Source organism: Sarcophilus harrisii, chromosome 1 (genome assembly GCF_902635505.1).
Source record: "Sarcophilus harrisii chromosome 1, mSarHar1.11, whole genome shotgun sequence".
Lineage (NCBI taxonomy): Eukaryota > Metazoa > Chordata > Mammalia > Dasyuromorphia > Dasyuridae > Sarcophilus > Sarcophilus harrisii.
Window position 1 is genome coordinate 353,391,735 of NC_045426.1, and position 25,948 is coordinate 353,417,682.

General features: G+C 32.4%; 1 protein-coding gene across 5 annotated transcripts in view; it reads right to left on the bottom strand.

Moving 5' to 3' along the window:
• The window catches only part of WDR7 (WD repeat domain 7), a 506,900-nt gene that overhangs the window by 117,980 nt on the left and 362,972 nt on the right, over positions 1–25,948 (bottom strand). For all 5 annotated transcript variants that reach the window (XR_004230845.1, XR_004230846.1, XR_004230847.1 and 2 more), the window contains one exon: positions 10,129–10,228. Coding sequence is in view for 2 of the 5 variants with exons in the window: in XM_031945925.1 (XP_031801785.1) it covers positions 10,129–10,228 (100 nt within the window). In the remaining 3 variants the exon portion in view is untranslated. The remainder of the gene's footprint in view (positions 1–10,128; positions 10,229–25,948) is intronic.

The window sequence follows — 25,948 nt, forward strand, 5'->3', positions numbered from 1 at the left end:
ATTGTCCTATCCCTCTCCTCTCTACAGCAAAATCTTAGAAAGTCATTTATCTATGTATTCTCCTACTACCTTTCCTCTATGCCTCAAAAATCTTCAATTTTCTCTTATCACTCAGTTAAAACTGTTCCTCTAAAGTTATCAATGATCTCTTAATTGCTAAATTCAATAATTTTCTCTCAATCCTTACCTTCTTAACTTCTCTGTATTTGACACTTTTGATCATTCTCCTCTTGAATCCTTTCTGGATTTTATGACAAGGCTCTCTCTTGACTCACCTACTTGTCTGGTAACTTCTAAGTTTCCTTTCCTGGTTCATCATCCATATCATGTGCCTTAACAGTGGCTATTCCCAAGGCTCTGTCCTGGACTCTCTTCTACACTTCACTAGTTCTTCAATAGCATTAAAAACTAATGGACATATGATTGATGGCTTTCTGTTTATTTTTTTCAAGCCCTGACTTTGACACATAATGGCTATGTGATCCTGTGAAGAATGCTTAACTTTATCAGTACTTTAGGTCAGTACTGCAGTGGTATTAAACTCAAATAGGAATCTGATCTCTGTGGGCTATATATTGATTTAGGAAACCAGAAATTAACATTATCTGTATTTTGTTGTATTTTATTTATTTTGTTAAATATTTTCCCAATTACATTTTAATCTTGTTCTGGCAGTTTGACATCTCGACTCTAGGTAATTCTCTAAGATTATACCTTGCAGAAGCACTAAACTAAGTCATTAGAGGGAGTTTCCTCACTTGGGAATTTTCTATGCTAATTAAATAACAAGTCCATTCCCTCTCTGGATCTTTTCATTTTCAATTTAAAGCCCTTGGGTTAAGATTTTTAAGATTCCAGGCAAATCCAGGTATTCTGAATGTGTTTCCATGCTTATAGTTTAAGCCATTTTCCAGAAAATCAAATATCATTCTCAAACATTTTTTAAACTAATTATTCACTTTCCAAATTTGTTTTTTTTTCTGCAATCAGTTTCTTCAATGGGCAGCAATAGTGAAAATAGCACCTATGAGTGTAAAGTTTTATTTCTCTTACCTGTGGGATCCACATCATCATTCTTTGAGAATATGTGGCTGCTTTCTCCTCAGAGATTCTGATGTTCTTCTCCTTAATAAGGAGGTACCTACTTCCCAATACTTAATGAGCCGCTTTCTCTGTATCACATTCTACTAATATCAAATTTTCTCATACAAGTCAAGATAGGTTTCTGTCTCTTCATCATATTTTTCTTCTTTGCTTTCATATTGAAACTTTCTTTCCATTTGTTCTAAAACAAACATTTTTCTCTTCTATAATCTAGTGAGTGAAGTCTTTTTAAATATGAGACTCGCTTTGACAAAACGCAGATAATAATATCTTAGCCATGGAAAACATACTAATATGACATACTTCCTGCAGTACACCAGTAAAGTTCAAATTCCTTTTTCTGGCATCAAGAGCCCTCTATAATTTGGTATCACCTATCTCTCTAGTTTTATCTTCTACCTTTTCTCCAAACATTCTATGCTCTTACTAAACTGGACTCCTCTCTGAATTGGAACATCTTCTCTAACCTCCAACCTTCTATGTCTCTGTATACATTGTCACCTATACCCTTCCTCTTAGCCTTTAAACAGGCCTTTCAGTGTGCTCATGTACCACTGTGCATTAGAATTATTTATATTCATTCATTCCTATCACACATTTTAAGTAAGCTCCATGAGAAAAGAAGCCTTGTCTTTTAAACTTTATATCTTCCTTAGAACCTAGCACAATGTTCTACACAAAGCAGGTGTTCATGAAATGTTTGTTAAATTAATGAATTGTTAGATGTATTTGTAAATAGTAGAATAACTGCATTCCAAAGTATGATTTGTGAGGACACAAAGGGAATAAGACACAGTATCACTAAGAAAGAGGAAATATATTTATTTGTTTTTAGAAGATAGTTCTAAAACAATGAATAGAAGCTATAAGAAGGCAGATTTCAGCTCCATACAAGGAAAAATTCCCTAACAATAACAAATTTCCCATCATGGAATGCTTCATTTAATCAAAGATAATGCACAGGATCTTGACATTGCAGACCTTTTCCAAGCAAAGGTTTGATCATTTATTTAGAAATGTTATAAAAGGGATTTAGTATTTCAGATTAAGGATTGAACTGTGTGAATCCTTTCAGCTTTCTGTCATCTACCTCATTCAACCCCCTTCAATTAAACCTGCTTTTAACTCAAAAATTTAATAGCATTCAACAACAACAAAAAGCTTTAGTTTCAATTTTGAATTTCAACATTTTTTTAGTTACAAGTATTGAAGCATATTACTGTTCATTATTTTAGGCAACAAAAATAATGCATTTTAGCCACATTGTGGATTAAGTGCAAACACTTGATTCATAAAAGAACATTTCAATTTAAGGTTCATCTCTCCCCAGTTTCAAGAACTGCACAATTTTTTATAGGTAGCTAATCTCAGGTTCTCCTAGATGTAACTGCATTCTATTTGGATGCTTTCTCTAGAAAGGAAGAAAGGCTAATTCAAATGGCATCTTTAATAATTTCTCCTTTTTTAGAATCCCAATGGGCTCATCAATTACTGTGTCCTATCCAAAGTCCTTTCCAAATAACTTATTTCTAATTCTCCTGCATCAGTTGTCTATAGTGCTTGCTACATCAATGAAAACATTTTTACTGAATATTTAACAGGTGCAAAGCACAGGTGCAAATACCATCATCATAACTCTCATGTAAATAGTGTCTTCAGAGGTGACCCTAGATTCTTGAAAGCGTCTTTAGAGTAAAGTTTTAACTTCTGAGAAAGAGAAATATCTAGGCTCAGTAGTAAACTATTTCTATTATCTGAGAATTATTCAAAATTCAGAGAGGCATATTATGAGAAAGACTGGTTATGATACAATGGTTTTTTGGCCATAGTGATTCATGCAACTATTTAGTAGAAGGGCACAACTATTTAGTAGAGCACAGTAGATAGATTAATGTTCCTGGACTCAGGAAGACCCAAGTTCAAATCTGGCCTCAGACTTTTAATACTTACTAGTTGTGTGACCCTGGGGCAAGTCACTTAATTCCCCCAAAGCCTCACAAACCAAAAACAAAACAAAACAAGAAACCAAAACTATTTAGTAGAGTAAAATGAGATTATCTGCATAGACAGTGGCAATATATACATTGATAAAATACTATTTCAAGAAGCTGTGATTTTAACAGTTTATAAACCTGCTCCTTGCCACCCTCCTCCCAAAAAAACCCAACAAAATAAAAACAGTAAGACAGGACAAGTAAATTTACCCTCATTTTACATATGAAGAAACTTTGGCTCAGAGTGCCTTCACACAGCTAGTAAATATTCCATCTAAGATCTGAATTCAGATCTTCTGAATATAAATCTAGTTACCTTTTCCCTATTCTATGCTTTCTTAAATGAAAATATAATCTGGTTGAGAAGGTTGGGTTGCCTAAAAATGTAATACAAGGCATTACTGAATAAATGAGTAACACAGGCAAAAAAAATTACAATGAATCAAAGACAGAAAGAGAGATTGTAGACTAAAGTGGTCAGATAGCTTTGAAGAATACATTGAATATAGATAGATGGATGGATGGACAATCTGTAGCAAATTTGAGATGATAAAGTACAAAAAGTTGTATTCCTTGAATGATGGATAAATGGAGGGTCAGAGAACCATAGGATCATGAATCTGGACCTATAGGGGAAGTCATGAAATCCAAAGCTTTTATTTTATAGATGAAGAAATTAAAACCCAGATATATTAATTGACTATACAGATAGATATAGCTTCAGGGTCAAGATGTTTGTTGAAGAACTGGAAGAAATAAAGAAGGCCTTAAATATCAAGTTGAGAAGTTTGGATTTTACTCCATAAATATTAAAGAAATAAGTGTTTATTAAGTGTCTGCTACATACAAGACACTGTGCTAGGTATTGAGGATACAATGACCAAGAATGACATTCATTGATCTCTACTTGAAGAAGCTTATGCTGTAATGGAAAGAGCAACAAATACATATATATAGTATAAATAAAAAAATTAATGAATAGAAATACTCTATGGGTAATTTGGAAGGGAGGGCACCAGAAGTGGGAGATTGGAAAAGGTTTCATGAAGAGGACGATGCTTGAGCTGCATCTTAAAAGAAGGCTCCTATGAGGTAGAAGTCCGAGGGTATCCATCCCAGGCATGTGGGATGACAACAAGGGCAAAGACAGAGATGACAGATGGAGAGCTCAGTACAAGGAGAGTGGATACCAGTTTGGATGGGTCACAGAATGTGGGAGGGGGAGTAATGTTCAATAAATTGGAGAGACAGATTAAGGAAAAGTGGTATAGGGCTTAAGGAAAACCTGCTTTGGCATCACTGCATAGGATAAACTGGAGTAGTGAAACACAACGCAGAGAGATCAATGAGTCACCTATTTTAAAATCTGGGTGAGGACATGAAGGGGTGAGGGTGGTAGCTAGGTGAATAAGGAGAAGGATTCAGATGTAAGAGATGTGAAATAGAAATGACAAGATTTGGCAACTGGTAATGTGAGGTTAGTGATGGTGAAGTATGGAGGGTAATGACAAGGTTACAAATCTGGGAGAATTTAAAGATGATAGTCATTGTGACAGAGATGGGAGACCTTAGAAGAGGCAAATCTCAGGGGAAAGGTAAAGAGTTTAGGACGTGCTAAGTTTAAGATGAAGAAATCAATCTAATGCTATAAAACAGTATGATGTGATAGCCAGCCCTGGATTCAAGTGTTGCTTCTGACACAGACTGTTTATATTATGCTGGGCCAGTCATTTAACCGCTAATCCTCTTCCTCCCCCCAACTAAGATTCTAAGATGCAAAGCAGGTGCAAATTTTTACTGATATAGAAAGTTCCTCACCACAAGTTCTCTACACCACTATTCCTGTCCCCTAACCTCCAATTTCCCACCCCCAAAATTTAGATGGTAGCACAGGGGTAAGAAGTAAATGAGAAGATGATGTGGGCAAACAAATCAATAAGGTGACTATACCTATGCATGAGACAGTAAATCTATGCATGAAGCAATAAGATTGTCTGACCAAGCTATAAGCCATGGAAAGAATGCTTTTCAGGTATGACTAAAGAAGTATCAGTGGGCTGATGGATGGGATAGTGATAAAGAAAAAAAAAAACAGTAAAAGCTGAAAAAAAATTCTGAAGTTGCAAATTTGGAAAACAAAAATTCAAGTTTATTGGGATTTTTAACCAAAAGGAGTCAAAGGATCCAGATAACAAGAGGATATTTGATCTTACAGCAATATAGAATAAGAATTAGAGTTAGAGATAGAAGTTACCTGTAAGAACCTGATTTCAAGAATTATGTTTTAGCTAATATAAAAATTACTCATCATTTTGGGATAAATTTGGGGGACTGAAGACAAGTTTTGGCTATAGGTTTCTTGTGGTTGAGAAGATCATTTATCAGAAATAAGAAAGGCTCTTATAAGAAAAGGAAGAGGGTCTTCAGCTTGAACCTGAAACATAAAATAACATATTTGCTTTTCTCACAACGATACTAACTTTAGATAGATGATTAGCTATTAATTTGAGAGAATCTATCAAAGTACTTGTTTTCATACAGTATTACTTTAAAAATTAATTGGGAAATCACTAAGATAAGCTACTTTAGCAAGTATGACAAACCAAAAGCAAATCTTGCCAGTGGGAAGATTTTTACTGTAGATTCTTCACCATCCCTATCCTGTTACCAGTTCTAAATATTTAAGACTAATTAACTAGGCTGACTATCAATGCTTCTGGTTTTCAACACATACTTAACAATGACATAGAAGAGAAAAAATATCAACGATTTTGAGAACTGTGCTCTTCAGGGACAAAGACAAACTCTGCAAACATCCTAAAGCAATTAATGGGAAGAAAATGGGATTGAAGGGAGTAGTAGCCAAAGCCAAGGCTGGAAAGTATGATTTGGTTTTTCTTATTGTATCCTCTACCAACCAATCACAAGCTCTGACCAGCACTGAATGTTATGGGCCAGAACTCTGAAACAAGGATTTTTACAAGGTGCTAACTCAGTGGAATTGATAAAGAAGATGGTTGTTTAGCATGGTGTTTAATAGTTCTCTGGTTCAGTATATATACTTAGTACTTATTATATAGTTCCACAAGATTCACACCTATGATAAGAGAGCATATAAGCTTGGACAAACTCAGGGAGAGGAAGAACTGGAAGACAGAGATTGTGGTGGTGGTCCTCCTGCCTCCCCCAAAGAAACCAAGACACATTCAGGAGGACCTCAAGAAGCTGGCAGAGGCAGAGAACAAAGGAGACCAGTCTTTGAAGAAGACAATAAAGGATTTGGACTTTAACCCCTAGCTACTTGTGTGGTGATTACTGAACTGAAACGTAGACTGCCTCCAGAGACCCCAAGAAACCCGAATCAGAGAACTTAACACTGGAAGAGTTTTGAATATAGACCTGGAAATAGACAGTTTGCCTTTTAGGGACAATCCTGAAAAAACATCATAAGGAATAAAAATATCTATATTTTAGAAGACAGGAAAGGAGTGAAAATTAATGTGTCATCCTCAAATTAGCTACATTTGTCCAGTCATGGCACTGACTTATCCTAGGCCATCAGAATTAACAGAATGGATAATTATGAGAAAAACATTTGGCATTCAATTGAAACAATTTAATCTTCAACTATTTAAATAAGAAACTGATAAAGAAAAATGAGAAATAGCAGCAGAAATGACACTGGTATTGATTATAATAATTTCATATAAAAGTTACAGTGATGTAAGGTAAATGGAGACAATCATCTTAATCAACAGAAACTGGACTGACTTACCAAACACAAAGAAATAGTGACCAAAAGCAATACTGATTTAGAATATAAGTGAGTATGATAGACTTGGATGGATGATTATGAACAGTATTATTTCATAAAGTTGAGGTTAAGACCAGTTTAAAGAAAGTCTAGAAAGAAATGCAGCTAAACATAGTCATTCCAAAGGCATTAAAGAATGAAAATTTAAGGAGGTTAAGAAACAGAAGAAAATGGACAAGATATATAAAAAGTTATATTTGAATATCGTATATACACACAAATATAATATACACAAAGCATTTAGTAAGAACTCATTATATGTTAGGTACTGTGCTGAGTATTTTACAAATATTAACTCATTTGATCCTCACAACAACACTAGGAAGTAGATGTTATTAGTATCTCCATTTTACAGTTGAGGAAACTGTGACAGATCCAGGTTAAATATCTTGTTCAGGGTCACATAGCTAGTAAATATCTGAGGCCAAATCTGAACTCTGACCTTCCTGAGTCCTGAACTGCACTATTGAACCTTTTATCCACTGCACTACTAAATTATTAGAGTTTATTAAACAAAGAGGTAACATAGATCTGTACTTCAGGGAGTTCACTTGGACAGCTGAGCAAAAAATGAACTGGATTAAGCAGAGACTTGTGACATGCTGGCTGACCCACGAATAGGCTATTGCAGTAATCCAAGTCTTATGTGCTGAAGTAGTATACAAAGGTCATGGAGAGTCAGAGGAAAGAACTGGATAGATACAAGGTAAAATGGATTGGCCTTGCCAACATATTGGATATTGAAGGTAAAATATGGGAGTCAAGAATGATAACTAGGTGTGGGGCCTTGATGACTAGGAAGATGGAGGTGCCTTCAATAGCAACAAGGAAGGGAAAGGATTTTGTAAGAAAGACACTAACTTCAGTTTGGAACATATTTAGTTGAATATGACATGACAAATTAACAGGCCTATCCTTTTTCTACTCACAGAGTCAGCCACCACCTGAATTCAAATTCTTGTTGTCTCTCTTCAGTATTATTTTAATAAACTTCCAATACGATTTCTTGCCTTGTATCTCCCTACTTTAGTCCATCCTTCATATAATTACTAAAGTGATTTTCACTAGGTATAGATCTTAACATATCCTCACTCAATAAACTCTAATTGCCTCCTACTATTTCTAGGAATAAAAATAAATTCCTCTGTTTGTTTTGTGAAGCTCTTTGTATTAGGGCTCCTTCTATCTTTCCAGTATTTAAATATATTATTCCCTTTTACATATCTATTCTATGAGCTATGAGCTATGATCCAGTCACACCAGCTTACTTACTATTTTTCATAATTGATTGTCAATCTCCTTATCTCTGTGACCTTGCAATGGCTGAACTCATGATTAGGACATGCTTCTTCTTTTCCCCTACCAAAACTAACAGTCAACTCAAAGCAACAGTTGCTGCAGAAGGATTTTTCTGTCTATTATATCAAATGGACCCTCCATTACCCTTGTTTACTATCTTATCACTTCATGCCTTGACTATTACGATAGCCTGCTGGTGGGTCTGCCAGACATAAATCTCTACTTAATGCAACTAAGTGTCTGTGGATCTTCCTAAACAGCCTATCACAGGGGGTTATGGTTTATTTAACTATTTTCAATTGCTGATGAAGCTGATGACTTCTCCTGAGAATGTTTTTAAATGACTAAAATAAAACACATAGGATTATACAAAGAAAGCCATTTAGTTATTAAATTTTTAAAGAAACAAGTGCATAAATCCTAGGACAAGATCTTCTGCCATATATGCCAGTCTTCTTCTCTAAGACTTTTTTCCTCCTGTTTGTATCTTATACATATTGATTTAGGTTTATGTTGTCTCATCCCTTTAGGAGGTTAGCTCCTTGAAGGCAGGTGTCGCTTTGTTATTTTCAGTCCTTAGAACAGATTTGAGCATAATCATTTAATAGTAATCATTTAATAGCTGATTAATTCAATTATGTGTCCTTTTTCTAGATGTTTAGTTAACACCAGAAGTTTAATATCTATTTAGGATTCTGCCAAGAAAAAAAAAGTTGTTTACTGGTCTACAATTTGCAGATTCCATTCTCTTCTCTTATTTGAAAACCAATTCCTTCACCTTACTAATACTGAAAAGGAATATAAAAAAAAACTACTGATCTATATATTCAAGAGGCTCAGTGGTTTTTTCAAGGTCACTGCAAGAAGTACATAGCAGTTCAGGGATTTAGCCCTAAATTTTCTGACTACTGATCTAGTACTTTTTCTACTTCTTCAAATTTCTCTCAGAAATAGTCTATATCTCTTTCCTCTAGACATTTAAATATAATTTAAAGGAAGTTTCTGAACAGAGACTTTAATATGGTTTCATCATGGAAATATATAGTTTACTTGTAAGGAACTTAATAAATAGTCAAGATTGATGAATGTTTTCAAAATTCATTTAAGACCAGAAAATTTATGTAAATAAATCCAATAATTCATGATAGCATAAGCAAATAATTTAACAGGCTCAACCAATTCTCTATTAAATTCATCTTTTAATTATCCTGCGATCAAGCCTAATTTAACAGACAATTCGAAACCTCAATTAATTTGGTAAATTTTGAATTTCTTTATATTTTGTCTTTTGAAAGAGCAAACATATAGATATGTCCCCATTAGTAATGATGTGAAATGAAATGTAAGAAAGGATGAATCAAAATGAAAAATAAACTCATCACTGATACAGGCACAGGAAAATTAATTTTCATTCAGGTACATCAAGAGATTAAGTTCGAATTTCAAAATTCAAAGCAGTTTATAATATATCTGGCTGAAAACTCTATTACCTAGTTCTGCTAAGATCACATGTTAATTAACAATTGAAAGGCTATTTTTTACACTCATAATTATTATCAAACTGTAGCATTATAAATTGATTTTATAAAGAAACTTGGAAAAATTAGCAACACAACTGAATCCTGCATAATGCCAGACAAATTTTTTTTAAAATAAGGTTTACTATAGGGTGGTTTGTGAACAGTAACACCTTACTTTGGGCTTCTATTATTAACCCATCTATGGCAGCCCTTCAGTTCCAGTGAATGAAGACAGTAGGGCTTTATATTCCTGGAGTCCTTCATTAAACTATTGATCCATTTAGTATTATCCATAATGTTCCAGCAGCTCCGCATGTCAACTGGGGCAGTGCTAGTCTCTCTTTGCTTTCAATAACTTCCACACTTTATGGAGAGGAAGTCACAATGATTTATTTACCTGACATTTTCCAGTCCGGATGTCGTACAGGGCCACTGAACCATGGCGAGCTCCAACTGCTATTCTGTGATTTCGTTCATAATAGCTGACCATGTAGAACCTGAATTGAACATTATAATAAGAAACAGGTGAGACTTGTCCTGAATGTGGAGAGGAATATTAACACATTTTAGTAATGAATTCTAATGATTCTTTAAAAAATAAATACATAATCCATAGCAATTAAGAATTAAGATTCTTTAGTAACTTTTAGAGTCAATTAATATTTAACAAAACATTGTGATGTTGAACAAATTTTGGCTTTCTGATAATTATGTGAAAATCATATGGTTTAAAACAGGTTGTTTAAACAGGCTGAAAAATAAAAACAGGTTGAGAAACCAGAATATTAAACATGAGAGTGTAGTCTTTTAATAAAAAATTGTTAATATCCATATATTGGCATTGACTATAAATAGAATAAATATTAAAACTTGAATTTTAGTCTCTCATTCTGTTATAAAACAAAAATACTTTTACTGAATAGAATAACTGGAATAAAGCTGATCCTGTTGGCCATTATTTTGTTACATCTTTCAAAAAACTAAGCTTTGCAATAAAACAATATTTCTTGTATAATTTTAATGAAGAAATAATGTAATTGTAGATAATAGGTAGGGATAATTTTTATCCTATTAGACATGTGTAGAAGACCCTAGTTAGGTCAGGTATAGCTTATACACCTGGACTATCAGAGCCACTTATTTTCTCTTAGCAGCTTATAAGGAATTTAACTTCAGAAGAGGAGAAAGGTGGAGTGCCTACCTCTTGGCCAAAGATAGTTGTCTAACAATTAAGTTAGGCTTAAATCCTGGTTGATGTTCAGCATGAGGCTAACAGAATAGAATTTAAGCTTGATTCTGAATGGTTCTGCAAGTTAATTAACTGCTGAATCTGAACAACTCTTTCATATATAAGTACAGATTTTGATCCTATGCCTTGTAAGTAAATAATATTTGCTCAAGTAATGAATGACTGGCACTTGGGATTGTACACAGAATTATGAATAATCAGAGCATGGATGCTTTCAACAGTAGAAAGACTACAGATTGTGGGTAATAACTTTGGGCTGTTAGTGAGGTTCCCTAGCCTAGACATGAGTAAGATCTGAGTTCCCTGAAATGGCAGATTTCAATGTTTTTTTCACAGGCTTAACCAAATAACTTAAATTGACTTTTAAAATCTATCCACTTAAATTATAATTTATATATTTACAATATATAATATACAAAGTTATAATTTAAATTATAATTTACAAAATTTTCCAATTTTCCTCATGCTTACCATGTCTTAAAAACAAATGACACAGATAATACTTGTGACTATAATATGAAGGAATATGGTATTAGTGGTCTTAGTCACTTTTAACTATTATTGTGTTATTTAGCTTTACATACAAATAAGCATTTTGTAATTGCTTTTAGGTGGTTTTATTGTCAAGTCAGAATAATTTATTTTAACTTTTGTTTACTCTGCTCTTCTTGTACTTTGAGCGTATAAACATTTATGCTAATTTCCAAGTCTAGATTTAACATTTCTATTCTTTAATCATATGATGGCAGCTTGCTTTACTTATCTGTCGTTCAAATGACTAAAGAATGCAAAAGTAAAAAGAAGGATGATGGTAAGATGCCTGAATAAGGTTTGTTTTCCATTGCGAAATGATTTGTTAATGAGCTATATCCATTCATTGTCTACATCAAATTTGCTTGGTTGGACATGATAGTCCATATGATACTTTCATGAATGAGTTCCCTCAATATTACCCTCTCCCACTTTTTAAACTTCATTCCCCTTTTCTGTTTGATTCGTTCTTCACCAACTATCAATCCATTATACTACTTTAAATTTGAAGGTATTTTTAATATTGTCCAAAAAATATAATTTAAAAGAATTTGATATGTGATGCCATGTAACCACATTTGTGATCAAATATTATTTACCATTATATAAATAGTTATATTCTATTATGGTAACTCTAAAACTAAAACTAACTTTTCTTCTGAAACCTAACACATTCATTTTGTGCATGAGAATAAGAGCTCCAGAAAACTAAAGTGCAATTAAAAATTTTTACACAGACTTTGTAACTTTATAATTTGTAAAAATCACTTTGCAAAACATGCTGTCAGTTATCTTCAGGAAGACAAACTAATTGGCTGGATTAATGTCAACCCAAACTGAATATAAAATTTTCTTACATTCATTTTTTTCCCCTGAGGTAATTGGGGTTAAGTGACTTGCTCAGGATCACACAGCTAGGAAGTGTTATTTGTCTGAGGCCAGATTTGAACTCCGGTCTTCCTGACTTCAGGGCTGGTGCTCTATCCACTGCACCAAATAGCTGCCCCACATTAATTTTTTTATATACTGGAACCAATTTTGTTCTGTCATATTATCTATAACTATCATTATGTGTGGCAAAAAAAGATCAAATCTATTCCTGAAGGCAATTCTTAGTCTTTAGGAAAAATTTTTTTTAAAAAATTTCATGCTATGCAATTGACTTCAAGAGTAATACATGTGTCTTTTAGGACAAAACTCAAAAGATGTTGGATTATAAAAACCTCAAGGCACAACTTTTGTATTTAAACTTGTAGCAACATTTTCTACCCTTCTAATCTGTTCTGAATTAATTTGTTTAATATATGGTTGATTATTACAGTTTAACCTATGATAAAGTAGATAATTTTGATGTCTACTGATAATTATCTACTTGATAATAAGATTATTCATATCAACTAGGTATCTGCTTCCAGCTGAATATGGAAAAAGAAACAGGAGAAGTAAAAAGACTTGAAGTGAAGAAGGAACTGTAAAGAAAGCTAGAGACTGAATTAGGGCAGGTTGGAAATGGGAGAACTTGAAAAAGTATCAAGAGTGAAGGATCAGACTAAATTAAAAGGGAATCTATACGGAACATATATTAACCATTACTTGTTACTTACACAAGTTAATTATACAAAGTTAATTATATGTTCTATGAAAGGATAAATTTTTTAGTATGCAGCTAATTTGGGCATTTGTGTGATCATGGGTAAATCATTTCACTTCTTTGGGTGCTTCAGTATCTTCATCTGAAAGGAAAAGAGATTTTACTAAAAGTCTCTGAGGTTCCTTCCATTTTTAAATCCATGATTCTATGATCTGATATGGAAAAAAGCAGGAGAAATGAAAGGACCACAGAAGAAACAGGAAGAGGATAAGGACTTGTGCTGACTGATGAATATTGGATGGGAAGAAGAGGATAGTTCATAACGATCATATGCTTATCATAAAATAAGAAGTTAGTCAGAGAAGGGAAAGGGACTTATGTGACTGTAAAGCCATTCAGAAGTGCTAAAGAGCTGTCAGTGTAAATGGAAAGCAAGCACTGGAGATATAAAGGAAAACCAAAAACAATTCCTGCTCTCAAGGATTATATATTAAAAAAAACCCCTTTTTTTAGCTTTTTATTTTCAAAATATATGCATAGTTTTCAGCCTTCACCCTTGCAAAACCTTGTGTTCCAAATTTTCTTTCCCTCCCTTCCCCCCACCTCCTTTCTTACACAGCAAGTAATCCAATACATGTTAATCACATGCAGTTCTTCTATACATATTTCCATAATTATGCTGGACAAGAAAAATCAGATCAAAAAGGAAAAAATGAGAAAGAAAACACAAAGCAAGCAAACAACAACAAAAAGAATGAAAATACTATATTGTGATCCACATTCAGTCTGTACACTCCTCTTTCTAGATAGCTCTCTTCATAAGGCTGTTGGAATTGGCCTGAATCATCTCATTGTTGAAAAGAGCCATGTCTATCAGAATTGATCATTGCATAATCTTGTTGCTAATCAATGTTCTCTTAGTTCTACTTACTTCACTCAGCATCAGTTCATGTAAGTCTCTCCAGGTCTCTCCAAAATCATCATTTCTTATAGAACAATAATATTCCATAACATTCATATACCATAACTTAATCAGCCATTCTCCAACTGATGAATATCAGTTTCCAGTTCCTTACCACTACAAAAAAAGCTGCTACAAACACTTTTGCACATGTGTGTCCTTTTCCCCTTTTTTAATGATCTCTGAGATACAGACCCAGTAGAGACACCTACAAAGGGTATTCACAGTTTGATACCCCTTTGGACATAGTTTCACATTGCTCCCCAGAATGGTTGGATCAGTTCTCAACTCCACTAACAATGTATTATTAGTGTCCCAGTTTTCCAACAATCCCTTCAATATTAATCATTATATTTTCCTATCATCTTAGCCAATCTGACAGGTATTTAGTGGTATCTCAGAGTTGTCTTAATTTGCATTTCTCTGATCAGTAATAATTTAGAGCATTTTTTCATATGATTAGAAATGTTTTAATTTCTTCATCTGAAAGTTGTCTGTTCATGTCCTTTGACCATTTATCAACTGGAGAATGGCTTGTATTTTCTTATAAATTTGAATCAATTCTCTATATATTTTAGAAATGAGGCCTTAATCAGAACTCTTGGATGTAAACATTTTTCCTCAGTTTTCTGCTTCCCTTCTAATCTTGTCTGCATTGGTATTGTTTGTATAAAAACTTTTTAACAACATAATCAAAATTATCCATTTTGCATTTCATAATGTATTCTAATTCTTCTTTGACCACAAATTCCTCCCTTCTCTACAGAGCTGAGAGGTAAAGTAAATTTTGTTCTTTGAATTTGCTTATAGTAATACTCTATGTCTACATCATGAACTCATTATGACCTTATCTTGGTATAGGGTGTAAGGTGTTGGTCAATGCCTAGTTTCTGCCGTAATATTTAAGGATCATACTTTTTATTAAAGCTTTTTATTTTCAAAACATATGCATGGATAAATTTTCAATACTGACCCTTGCAAAACCTTGTGCTTCAAATTCTTGTTAAGTATTGGTAATTCATTTCTCCTAATACAAACTGAGTGAGTTTTCTACTCTATCACATAAACTTTTGGGGATTTGAAAGCATGAACACATCCTTTAATGACTGGAATATTAATTGTGTTGAAAGATTTACTGTTCTTAAAAAATGCATACTTTATAATATATAAAATAATAATTGAGAAAACAATTAAAGTGATTAAGAATCACCAAAAAAGCAAGGCAGAGATTACCATATTGAGTATTTGAACCCATTTTCCTAATACAAATATATTTTCAATTCAGTCAAACAATTGCAGATTTACTAGAAACTATTTATAATGGCCCCATATGCTAGGCTACATTAGCATGAAACTGACAATTTTGCAATGGAATACACACTCATATCTTTAGAATATAGAAAAATTTATCTCAGTTAAAATCCCAAGAGGCCAATACAATTAAAATGCACTAAAAATGTGAAATAAAAAGATGATTATGTTATATATACTACATGATGTACTGGGAAAAAAATCAGTTCTAGGATTGACACAAATTCTATATATTCACTTTATTAAAAATTGTACTCATCAAAATACTGTAACATCTAACATCATACTAGAAAAAAAAAGCCTGGGACAGTATAATTAATTCATCATCAAGCACTAAAACGAATCATCAGGGGAGGATCTGGATTCTACATCTCTCAAGTCTTTAAAAATAAACAAAAGAAGCTATAATGTTTTATGAAATGTCTCACTGAAAGATAGTATGGTGGGGGAGGAAGGGGAGGGAAGGGAGAGAAGAAGTAGAAAGAGGAGAGAAAAAAAGAGAGGGAAGAAGGAAAAGGAGAGAGGGAGGGAGGAAGAGAGGGAGCACGAATTTATCTTTATCAATGTAAATATTTCTGGAAAGTATACTCTCAAGTTAAGTGAACTTATCCACAGCACTAAAAACTAATAATAACTTTTCAATAAGTATTCACTAAAATGAACAAATATTAAACATTTAACAGCTGTTGATTTTCTTTTGATAAAATTTTCTTTCTACCACAATGTTGTGGTAGACATTCTTACAAAGAACAGGAGGTGCCACCAACTTGCTATAATGTTCAATGGAAACAATTTCTTGTTTCTAGGTGGAAACCCAAGCCAGTAAAAGTGTAATGCAAATAAATCATAACCAAAGTTTCTTCATATCAGAAGAATTCCTGAGTAGGTATGCTGATAAGAGTAGATATCTGATTAAATTGATTTTAATGTTACATGTTACTAATACTGAAAATGCTATAGCTACCGTTCAAAAATGCTCAACATATTCCTGAAATAATTAAAAATGGTAAATATAATTTAAATATAATTTCCAATTATGTGAATGTTAGAGGAAACTGGCAAAGAAAGGGTGTCTATCCTTTGGCAAAACTCCTACACTTTAGCAAAACTATTACCCTCTTTATTCCTAACAATTTAAAAAGAACTATTCTTCCTGTTAAACAGTGAATTGCAGGAAGCTGTGGATTTTTTTACCTGGAGGTCTTTAATAATGAATGATAGTAATTCGTTGAGGTAAGTTTTAGGTGGAGGAAGATAGGAAATATCATGCTAGGGATCTATCTGGCCTCGTGACTCCATGAGTAAGATGCATAATTATTTATTATCAAAATCATTCTCTCATAAATGGTAACATTAATTTAAGATTTCACAAGTTGAGGTAGATACTGTTTTTAAATTCCATTAGTGTTATCATTCTCTATTGAGTAAGAACAAACCACAGGTTTGGACAAGATTTTTTAAAAAATGAGATCACACTGTTATTCTAAAGTAGACAGCATTCATTTCCTTACTGGATTTTAAGTGCCCATTTAGGTGAACAGAGCTGATTCAGCTTTTTGGTTGAAAAGCAGAATCAATCAGTCTGTCTACTTAATAACAAAGTTACAGAAAACATAAACTGTCCCTGAAAATATATACTTTTAACTACTGCATAGGTTGTTTATGCTGCTCTATTCTTTCACAATTTCAATTCAAAACATAAATATTTCTTTCATTTTGATTTTTATACCACATGTTTATATTGCATTTCCAAGAAACTTCCAATCATGTATTTTTCATTATTCCTTTCAGCTGTTATACTAATATTTTAATGGAAATATCTACTAATGGGCATTAAAATTTCTTTAGAGAGCACATATGAATAATGATGAGTATTTTACTGTAAAGCATATACTATATATGTAAACAATGCAGTCATTTTTCAAGCCACTGATAGCAGAGATCAGCTAAAAAAAATTTACACAAGAACTAAACCACAAGAGAACATTTTAAATTCCAATGGCAATATGACTTCTGAAAATCCAGGTGATTTATCCCTTCCAAATGTTGGCACATTAGATAAATCTATATTCTGGGTGATAACTTATTATTGTTCACAGAATAGACAGCAGCCAAAAACTAAATGCTTACATAGTAACACACACTTCATTGTCATATTCTTTATTCAACCTGCACATGAGGAATGATAAGCGCTCCATGACTAGGGCTTTGAGGATGAGATAAAGATTCAATATGGTTTACGTTCCCTTAGTTAGATAAAGGTTCAGTTGTAGTTTAATTATTAACATTCAGTCATTGGTATCACATCATATAATTTGATGATACCTCTAACACATAAATATGGGATATTAGATATAATTTCCAGTAACTAAAGACTTAAAACTGGGTCACATTAAAGAATACATTCTAGACTAGTGCCTACAGTGACTATCACTGTATATATTTATCTTCCTGCTTTCTGAGAAAACATTTTGTATTCTGACATTGAAAGTCTGTATCTTTTAATTGCTATAAAACACAGCTAAGTGCTAGGGTTGCTCTCTCCAAGGGCTGTTACATATTTACTGTAATACATATCCAGGTAACGAGTTAGTATATGATTGAATTCCCTAAACATTGAAATGCTCTTGTAGTCATAAAATACATTACAGTAAACTTAAGAGCCAAACAATGTAATGTATATTAAGTAAAAAGACTATATTTCTAGTTGTTTTTTTCAAGTGTTTGAACTGAATGAACTGAAATCAAGTGTAACACCAAAATAATAAATTTATTCTTATTTTTAAAAAAATTTAGCTCTAAATCTAGCTATAAATTATCTTGGTATAATAGAGATTTCTTTATTATATTTTAACAAACATCATAGTAATGCCATGAAAAACCTTATGAATTTTTATGAACGAGGATGCTTTTTCCTTTTATTTTCGATTTCATAATTTTGTTAACCTGAAAGCAAACTCTGAGATCCTTTAGTCCAATCCTTTCAGTGAATAGATAATCAAATGCTAGACTCAGAAAACTTTTTTAACCATCTTAACATTTTAATAAGTTACTATTATGAACAAATTTTTCCTGGACAGATATTATTGTTCATCTGTAATTGCTTTCAGAATTTAATAGGAACAGAAAATAGGCTCACTCACATTTGGCAAACTGAATTGTATTTAAAAACCTCAAACTTCTCTCTTAAAAACAATTGAAGAGATAGTGTGGTACAGTGGACAGAACAAGAGATATGAAGTCAAAGGGTTCAAAATATACCTGAGATATAATTTCTGTGTCCTGAGGCAAGTCATAAAAATAATTTCTGTGTCCTGAGGCAAGTCATAAAACAGAGAGGTTTAGCTTCCTCAGTGATGAGAATGGCTTAGAAGATTCTCACAGCCTTTTTAGCTTTAAACCTATGACCTAAAGCTGTGAAATACTTTCATGTATCCAAAGAATTAAAGATACAGGTCAAATATAGATTACATGAAGGACATTATAGAGATAGATGCATGATGGGTGTGAATAGTTAGTAATATATCATCAATGAAGAATTATTTAGGAGAAATAGTGTAAAATATATATTATTAGGGATGTATAACTGGAAGAGAAAGAAGATAGGTCATTAGCCAAGAGTGTTGGATTACTGAGGGATAGCCCACATGCTCCAATGTTATTTACACAATGACAAGAGATTGATCATAAGCTCCCAAACATCTTAAATGGCACCTAAGGATGATTTTTAGAACATGGAGGAAAGACATCATAAAGTATAATAGATGCAGAAGAGTTAGGACCTATACAACTGTAAGGTATACCCATACAGATGATATAAAAGATCCAACAAATGATCAAAGCAAATATTTACTTAGTGTAAAATGACAATTACAATAGAATACATAATAGCAATTACTGTTAAGTCACGTAAAAATCATCCATTAACCCATTTAATATGGCTAAATAAGAATCTGATAGATTCTATTGTAAACTAGGCAGTGTTTTAAAAACTATCACATGATGCTATTATGAGACACTTGTCAGATGTCTTATAAAATTGGGATATGCTATATCTATACCGGAGATACATGGCATGGAGGTTGAAAACTGCATCTGGAGTCAAGAGGACTCAAGTTTAAATTTAGTCTCAGCAACTTACTAGCTGTGTGACTGTAGGAAAGTAACTTAACCTCAATCTGTATCAATTTTCTCTCCTTTTATAAAATAGGATAATAATAATAATACCTACCTCCAAAAGTTGCTTTGAAGATTGAATGAGACAATATGTGTAAAATACTTTTGCAAACCTTAAAGTGCTATCTATGTAAATGCTATCTATGTAAATGCTATCAATTAGTAGCAATAATCCTAACTAAAATGATTTGATTTGGCATGTTTTGTTCTTAGTGAACCTGTACTTGACTGTAGTGGTAATTGTTGTTGTTATATTGTAGTTTGTTGTAGATTGTAGTTGACAATATCAAATAAAGAAAAAGATCCAGAAGTATTGGGGAAAAAGCCAATGGATCTGGCAACTGGCTATTTGTGACCTTTGGGAGAGCATTTCAGTAGTAATGAAGTATAAAAGAATCAAGTATAGACAACATTTCCCAGAAGTCTGGCAGTTAAGGATAAGAAAATAAGATTATTTGAAAAAGTAGCAGGGTCAAAAATGGTAGGTTTTTTTTCTTTTAAGGATGATGAGATGTTAAGTTGTTTTGAGGAAGAAGGAAAGAATTTGGTAAAGGAGAAGTGGAAGATTTTTATGAGAAGAAAAAGAGATAGCTTTTTAGTGTACAAGTAAAGGCATTAATATTTTGGAAGGAAATACATTCTCTGAAAAGAAGGAAAAAGAAATGAAAGAGAAAGAAAAAAGAAGGAAAAAATGAAGAACAACAAAAGGGAGGAGGAAGAAGAAGAAAAGGAGTACAAGATAAGTGGAGAGGAGAAAACTAGATGAAATAAGGTTAGAAATGTTATTTTTTAAAAAATTGATTAAATTTATTCTATGTAATTACAGAAGTAAACTAAGACCAATGAACAGAAGTTATATCAAACTTGATTTGAATTCATAAGAACTCCTTAATTATGAATTTTATCTGAATATAAAATGAGTTGCTACAATAACTCATTGTTATTAAGTAGAGAGCCCACTATCATTGAATGTATATAATTAGAACCTTGATGATCACTTACTAAATCTGAGCTCTAGGGTAGGGTCCAGCTCTGAAACTTTATGAAAAGTTGAAGAAAGCTCAGATTTCTTTGGGAGATACCTAACTTAGGCCACTGAGGACATGGACTATGTCATTCTTGCTTTTGTTTTTTTTCAGTGTCAAGAACAGCGGCAGAATATAGAACATACTTAATAAATGTTTGGTGATGGATCAATGAAAAGTTGCCAAGATACACACACACACACACACACACACATAACATATGTATATATACATATATTCAAGAATGTTTTTGGTTATGGAACATTAAATAAAAAGTTAAATCATAATTTTTACAAAGCTTTGTTTCCTTACTTGTAGCCTCAATATAGTATTTGAGATAATAATGAACCACAAATTTCTTTAGAAATTTTCAATTAAGACAAATATTCACTGAAATTCTTTCTTTTATCTATTGCCATTTCCTACACACACACACAGAGAGAGAATAAAAGTAGTTTTAAAAGCCTATACAAATTAATTATATTTAGTCATATTAACTATAATGTTAAAAAAATATAATATGCTTCTCAATGATATTTTTAAACTGTGAATTAATGAAACACTTATTTTTCAAAATATTTCTAATCTTTTGAATTACTTTAAATGTAATACTGAATAAAGTTCATTTTAAAATTAAAAACTGAGTAACAAAGGTAGGATTGGAACCCAAATATTGTGATTTCAAACCCAGGGCTCTTTCCCATAATCCATGAAATACTCTTTTTTTAGAGAGTATAAAATGAAGGAAATTCCTAACGGGCACCTCCTGGGCAAATTCAGAAATTCTTTGGGTAGATAATATATCTCCCAAATCAAAGATGGAACGGTCACCCTATCTAAGCACAGAATTTCTAAGGGAGATTTTTAATATGGCTGGATAGGAAGGCAAGAGCTCCCAAGCAAGGATTCCATGGAAGAATGCAAAAAAAATGATGTTAGCTACAGTAAATGGAATCCTAACATGCTTCTCTGGTACTAGATTAGTGAATTCTATTTACAAGGGCAGTAACCAAAATACGGTCAGAAGATTTTAATTAGCTCCAGTAGACTATCTGAAGTGTGTGATGGTTCTCAGAGCAAACCTGTGAGAGGTGTAAGTGGATATACCAAGACAAAAAGTCTCCCTCTGCTCTTTCTTGCCTCAGACAAATTGTTACTCATGGATTCACAAAATATTCAAGTTAGAAAGAAAATTAAAGATCACTTAATCTAACTTCATTTTGTTCTTTTTCTTCATTCAAGAAGGAAAGTGACTTGCATAGGGTCATACAGTAGTAAAAAAACTAAGATTCAAGTTGTGTAACTCCAAATAATACAAAATAAAGTGTTATATTACTTTGGTCTGTTAACACCTAAAAATAATTCTTTTGTTTTCTCTGTAAAATTAGAAGAATGAACTAAACACTATCCAATATCCTTTATTTATATTTCTCAGACTCCAGTATTTCTGGATTTCTATAAAAATGATTCAGTGAGCATGCTACTTACTCTTGCTCTTACATAAAATTAAAGAAACAGAGATGGAAGACCCCTCATGGGTCATTTAGGCCAATTTCTTCATTTCACAGATGAAGAAATTGAGGAGCAAAGAGGTTATATTTGTTCAAGGATCATATTGAAGGAACAGGAATAAAGTAAAATGGATACTGGAAAGGAATAATAGTAACATTAAGGAATCCTATGCATTAGTATTAATGTTGAGAGCTAGAAACCTATACAATTATTTAGCAGATAACGGTCCTCTCCTTTATCTACTTACATATACACAACCTAACATGATTTAGGAAAACATTCAGACCACATTTAGAAAGCAGAAAGGTAGATTATAGCATGGCTATGCATGCACTTACAGTAACCCCATGTGAGCTCTCAAGAGGTAACACTGAAATTTGAGAATGTTGTAATCACATTGATCCTCTCAATTCTGTTGATTTTTTTTATTTTCTGGGGTTCAGGAGAAAGGAAGGTGAGATCAATAGCTTTGACAGTATACTGCCTAGGGTATTAAAAAAGAAGACTATATTATTAATATCATATGCATTGATATAAAGTTTATGAAATATCTGCCATGAGATTGAAATAAACTATAGTGTCTTTTAGAAGATCAATGAGGAGACAACACACTAATGCATGTTTCAATGAGATTCTAGAGAAATGAAATGGTAGCCTCATTATTCTAAAAGAGTTAACATCATCATGTTGTTCTGTTACATTACATATAGCACCTCTTGGCTTGATTATACATGCAACCAAATTAATTCAAAAAAGAAAGCATTATTCCTTTATCTTTTAAAAATAGTATTTAATTCCCATATAACTATGAATATGTATTTGTCATATAGATGAAAAGTCCTTGACAGTAGAAGCATTTTGTATAACTGGGTTCTGAGTCAGAAATTGTGTACTATATTCAATCTCAAGGGCATAGAAACCTAAGCAATTTTCTTGTATTATTAATGGAAGTCACTGTATTATTAATAATATGCCTGGAACTAAAATGTAAATTATTAGGACACATTTAAAACTATGTCTACAGTACTTGGGCATAATACTGATAGTTTCTGATATTGTTTTACTGAAATATTTTGGAAAATGTCTGTAGGTTAAAAAAAAAAATCCAGACCATAAGGACCTACAGATGATAATACAGAAGCAATTTAAGTAAATGTTTACCATTTATCAAATTAGACTACTTATGTAAAGTGATAAATATGATTAATAATTACAAAAGGATGTTGTTCTTCCATTTGGGCATAATTCAGGCTTTTCCTTCTTACTTTTTTGAGTTGCACATCTTTTGAACATATCTCTGTTCACAGAACCTTTACCACAGTACACCTAAGAAGTACAAATAAGAAGTGCTAAAACTCAAGCACGTCAGTTTTAATTTTTATCATGAGCCTCAGTTATAAGATTTGATGGAGAAAGGAAGTGACAGCTCCTGGCCAGTGTTGTTTTGGAGTTATCTACTGAATTCAATTATTCATGCCATTCCTATTTTGTGTTATCACAGAGAATCAAAAGCTGTTTTTGGTAACAGGATTATGCTGATGTCCAATTGTGTGACTCCCTGCCCCCCTACCCCAAGCTATTCTAAAACAGTGGTTCTCAAACTTTTCCATAGTAGTAGAAGTCTTTAATTTAAACCAAATTTTGGCAACATCTTTACCAAATCCTTTAAAATTATCATTATCAAAACTATTTTAACAAAATACAAATTCATTAAAATAACCAACTTTGGGTGTTTCAAAGTTGCTTGAAGAACATTTTGAGAATTACTGTTCTAAAACCACTATTTTCTTGGCCTGGATCAGAACGGTTTTATCTATATTATTAAAAGTGGGGAAATGACAATAAATTTGATTATATTATTATTAAATTATAAACATATGATTGAATGATTTGAGTTCATTGGTAAAAGCTTAAGACTTAGAAATGATATTCCTGTGTGCTCTTGTCCATTTCCATGTCCAAATAAAAAAAGATCAAAATAACCTCTAACAATTTATATGAAATATGACTAAGAAGAAATAATTTTCTTGTACTATTTTTTCTCCTTTATGCTTGAATTTCTTGCTTTTATATTAAGAATTAAATGGATTTTTTTTTTTTTTGTGGGAAAGGGCAACCTATAGAATTAAATTGGTGATCTGTTCATTATGACCAGACTCTAAATTCAGTAACACAGTCACTTAGAAATTAACTCAATTCATGGAAATGACAATTTAAAACCCAAGCACATAATGAAAATTTTCTTAAACAAAACACTGCAATTTCACATACAATCTAAAAAATAATTGTTAACATTGTTTTTTTTTTTAATTATTTTTTTATTTACAGAACATATTGCCTGGGTAATTTTTTGCAATATTATCCCTTGCACTCACTTCTGTTCCAACTTTTCCCTTGCCTCCCTCCACTCCCTCCCTTAGATGACAAGCAGTCTTATACATGTTAAATATGTTATAGTATATCCTAGATACAATATATGTGTGCAGAACCAAACAGTACTCTTGTTGCACAGGAAGAATTGAATTCAGAAGGTAAAAATAACTTGGGAAGAAAAACAAAAATGCAAACAGTTTACATTCATTTCCCAGTGTTCTTTCTTTGGGTGTAGCTGCTTCTGTCCATCATTGATCAATTGAAACTGAGTTAGATCTCTTTGTCGAAGAAATCCACTTCCATCAGAATACATCCTCATACAGTATTGTTGTTGAAGTGCGAAATGATCTCCCGATTCTGCTCATTTCACTTAGAATTAATTAATTAATTCATGTAAGTCTCTCTAAGCCTCTCTGTATTCATCCTGCTGGTCATTTCTTACAGAAGAATAATATTCCATAACATTCATATACAATAATTTATCCAACCACTCTCCAATTGATGGGCATCCATTCATTTTCCAGTTTCTAGCCACTACAAAAAGAGCTGCCACAAACATTTTGGTACATAACTGTCAACATTGTTAAGAATGAAGAAAAATCTCGGCTGAATTGTGATTTTAAAGCTCTAAATTTATTTTTAAAACAAAGCATACATCAATTTGTCCACTTACGTTGCATTAAGTAAGACCATTTTATTATTTTTTGACCTCTCTTTTATACAGATACTGTTTCTTCTGCTGGAAGTATCACTTACTATACCCTCCTACTATACCAGTCTTTGTTAAAAAATTTATTTATCCTTCAAAGTCAAGCTAAAGAGCCACCCCCTTCCTGAAATCTTTTTTTTGATTTCTCTTCTCTTTGCTATTTTTACATCACATTGTGTATTTTCTCCTACATATAGTGTAACTTTTCTCTGTTTTTCCATCCTTTATTAGCAGAAATTTATTTTTAAATGTTTATTTCAAAACTAGCTTTAAATAACATCAAAATCATGGTTACCTAGCATCTTAGTGATTTTGTGACTAAGAAGCAATCCTTAGTTCTGTACATAAAAAGATACTTGGAATTATAAAAGATCTTATGAACATCTGTGTTATATATTAACAGATTCAAATAAACAGAAACAAATTTTTCTCCATAGTAATCTACATATATTTTATTGCTCAACTCTGAAATTATTCTTGAGGATAAAATAGTTTATAAAAAAGAATAAAAATACCCTACATTTTAAATCAAATGTAGTACTTTCAAATATATAGTATGTCTACTTAATGTATATTTATTTTCAGATGATTGTCTAAGGACAAGCTTCTTAAAGATCCCAAATGAGGTCTTGCAACTGAATGTGGGGGTCATGAAATTATGATTTATTATCAGTAAATGTTTGATTTGTATACCCATTTTATATACCTATATGCCCTTGGGTCATGTAAAACTTTCTTGGATGAAAAAGGGCCATGAGTAGGAAAAGTTTAAGAAGCCC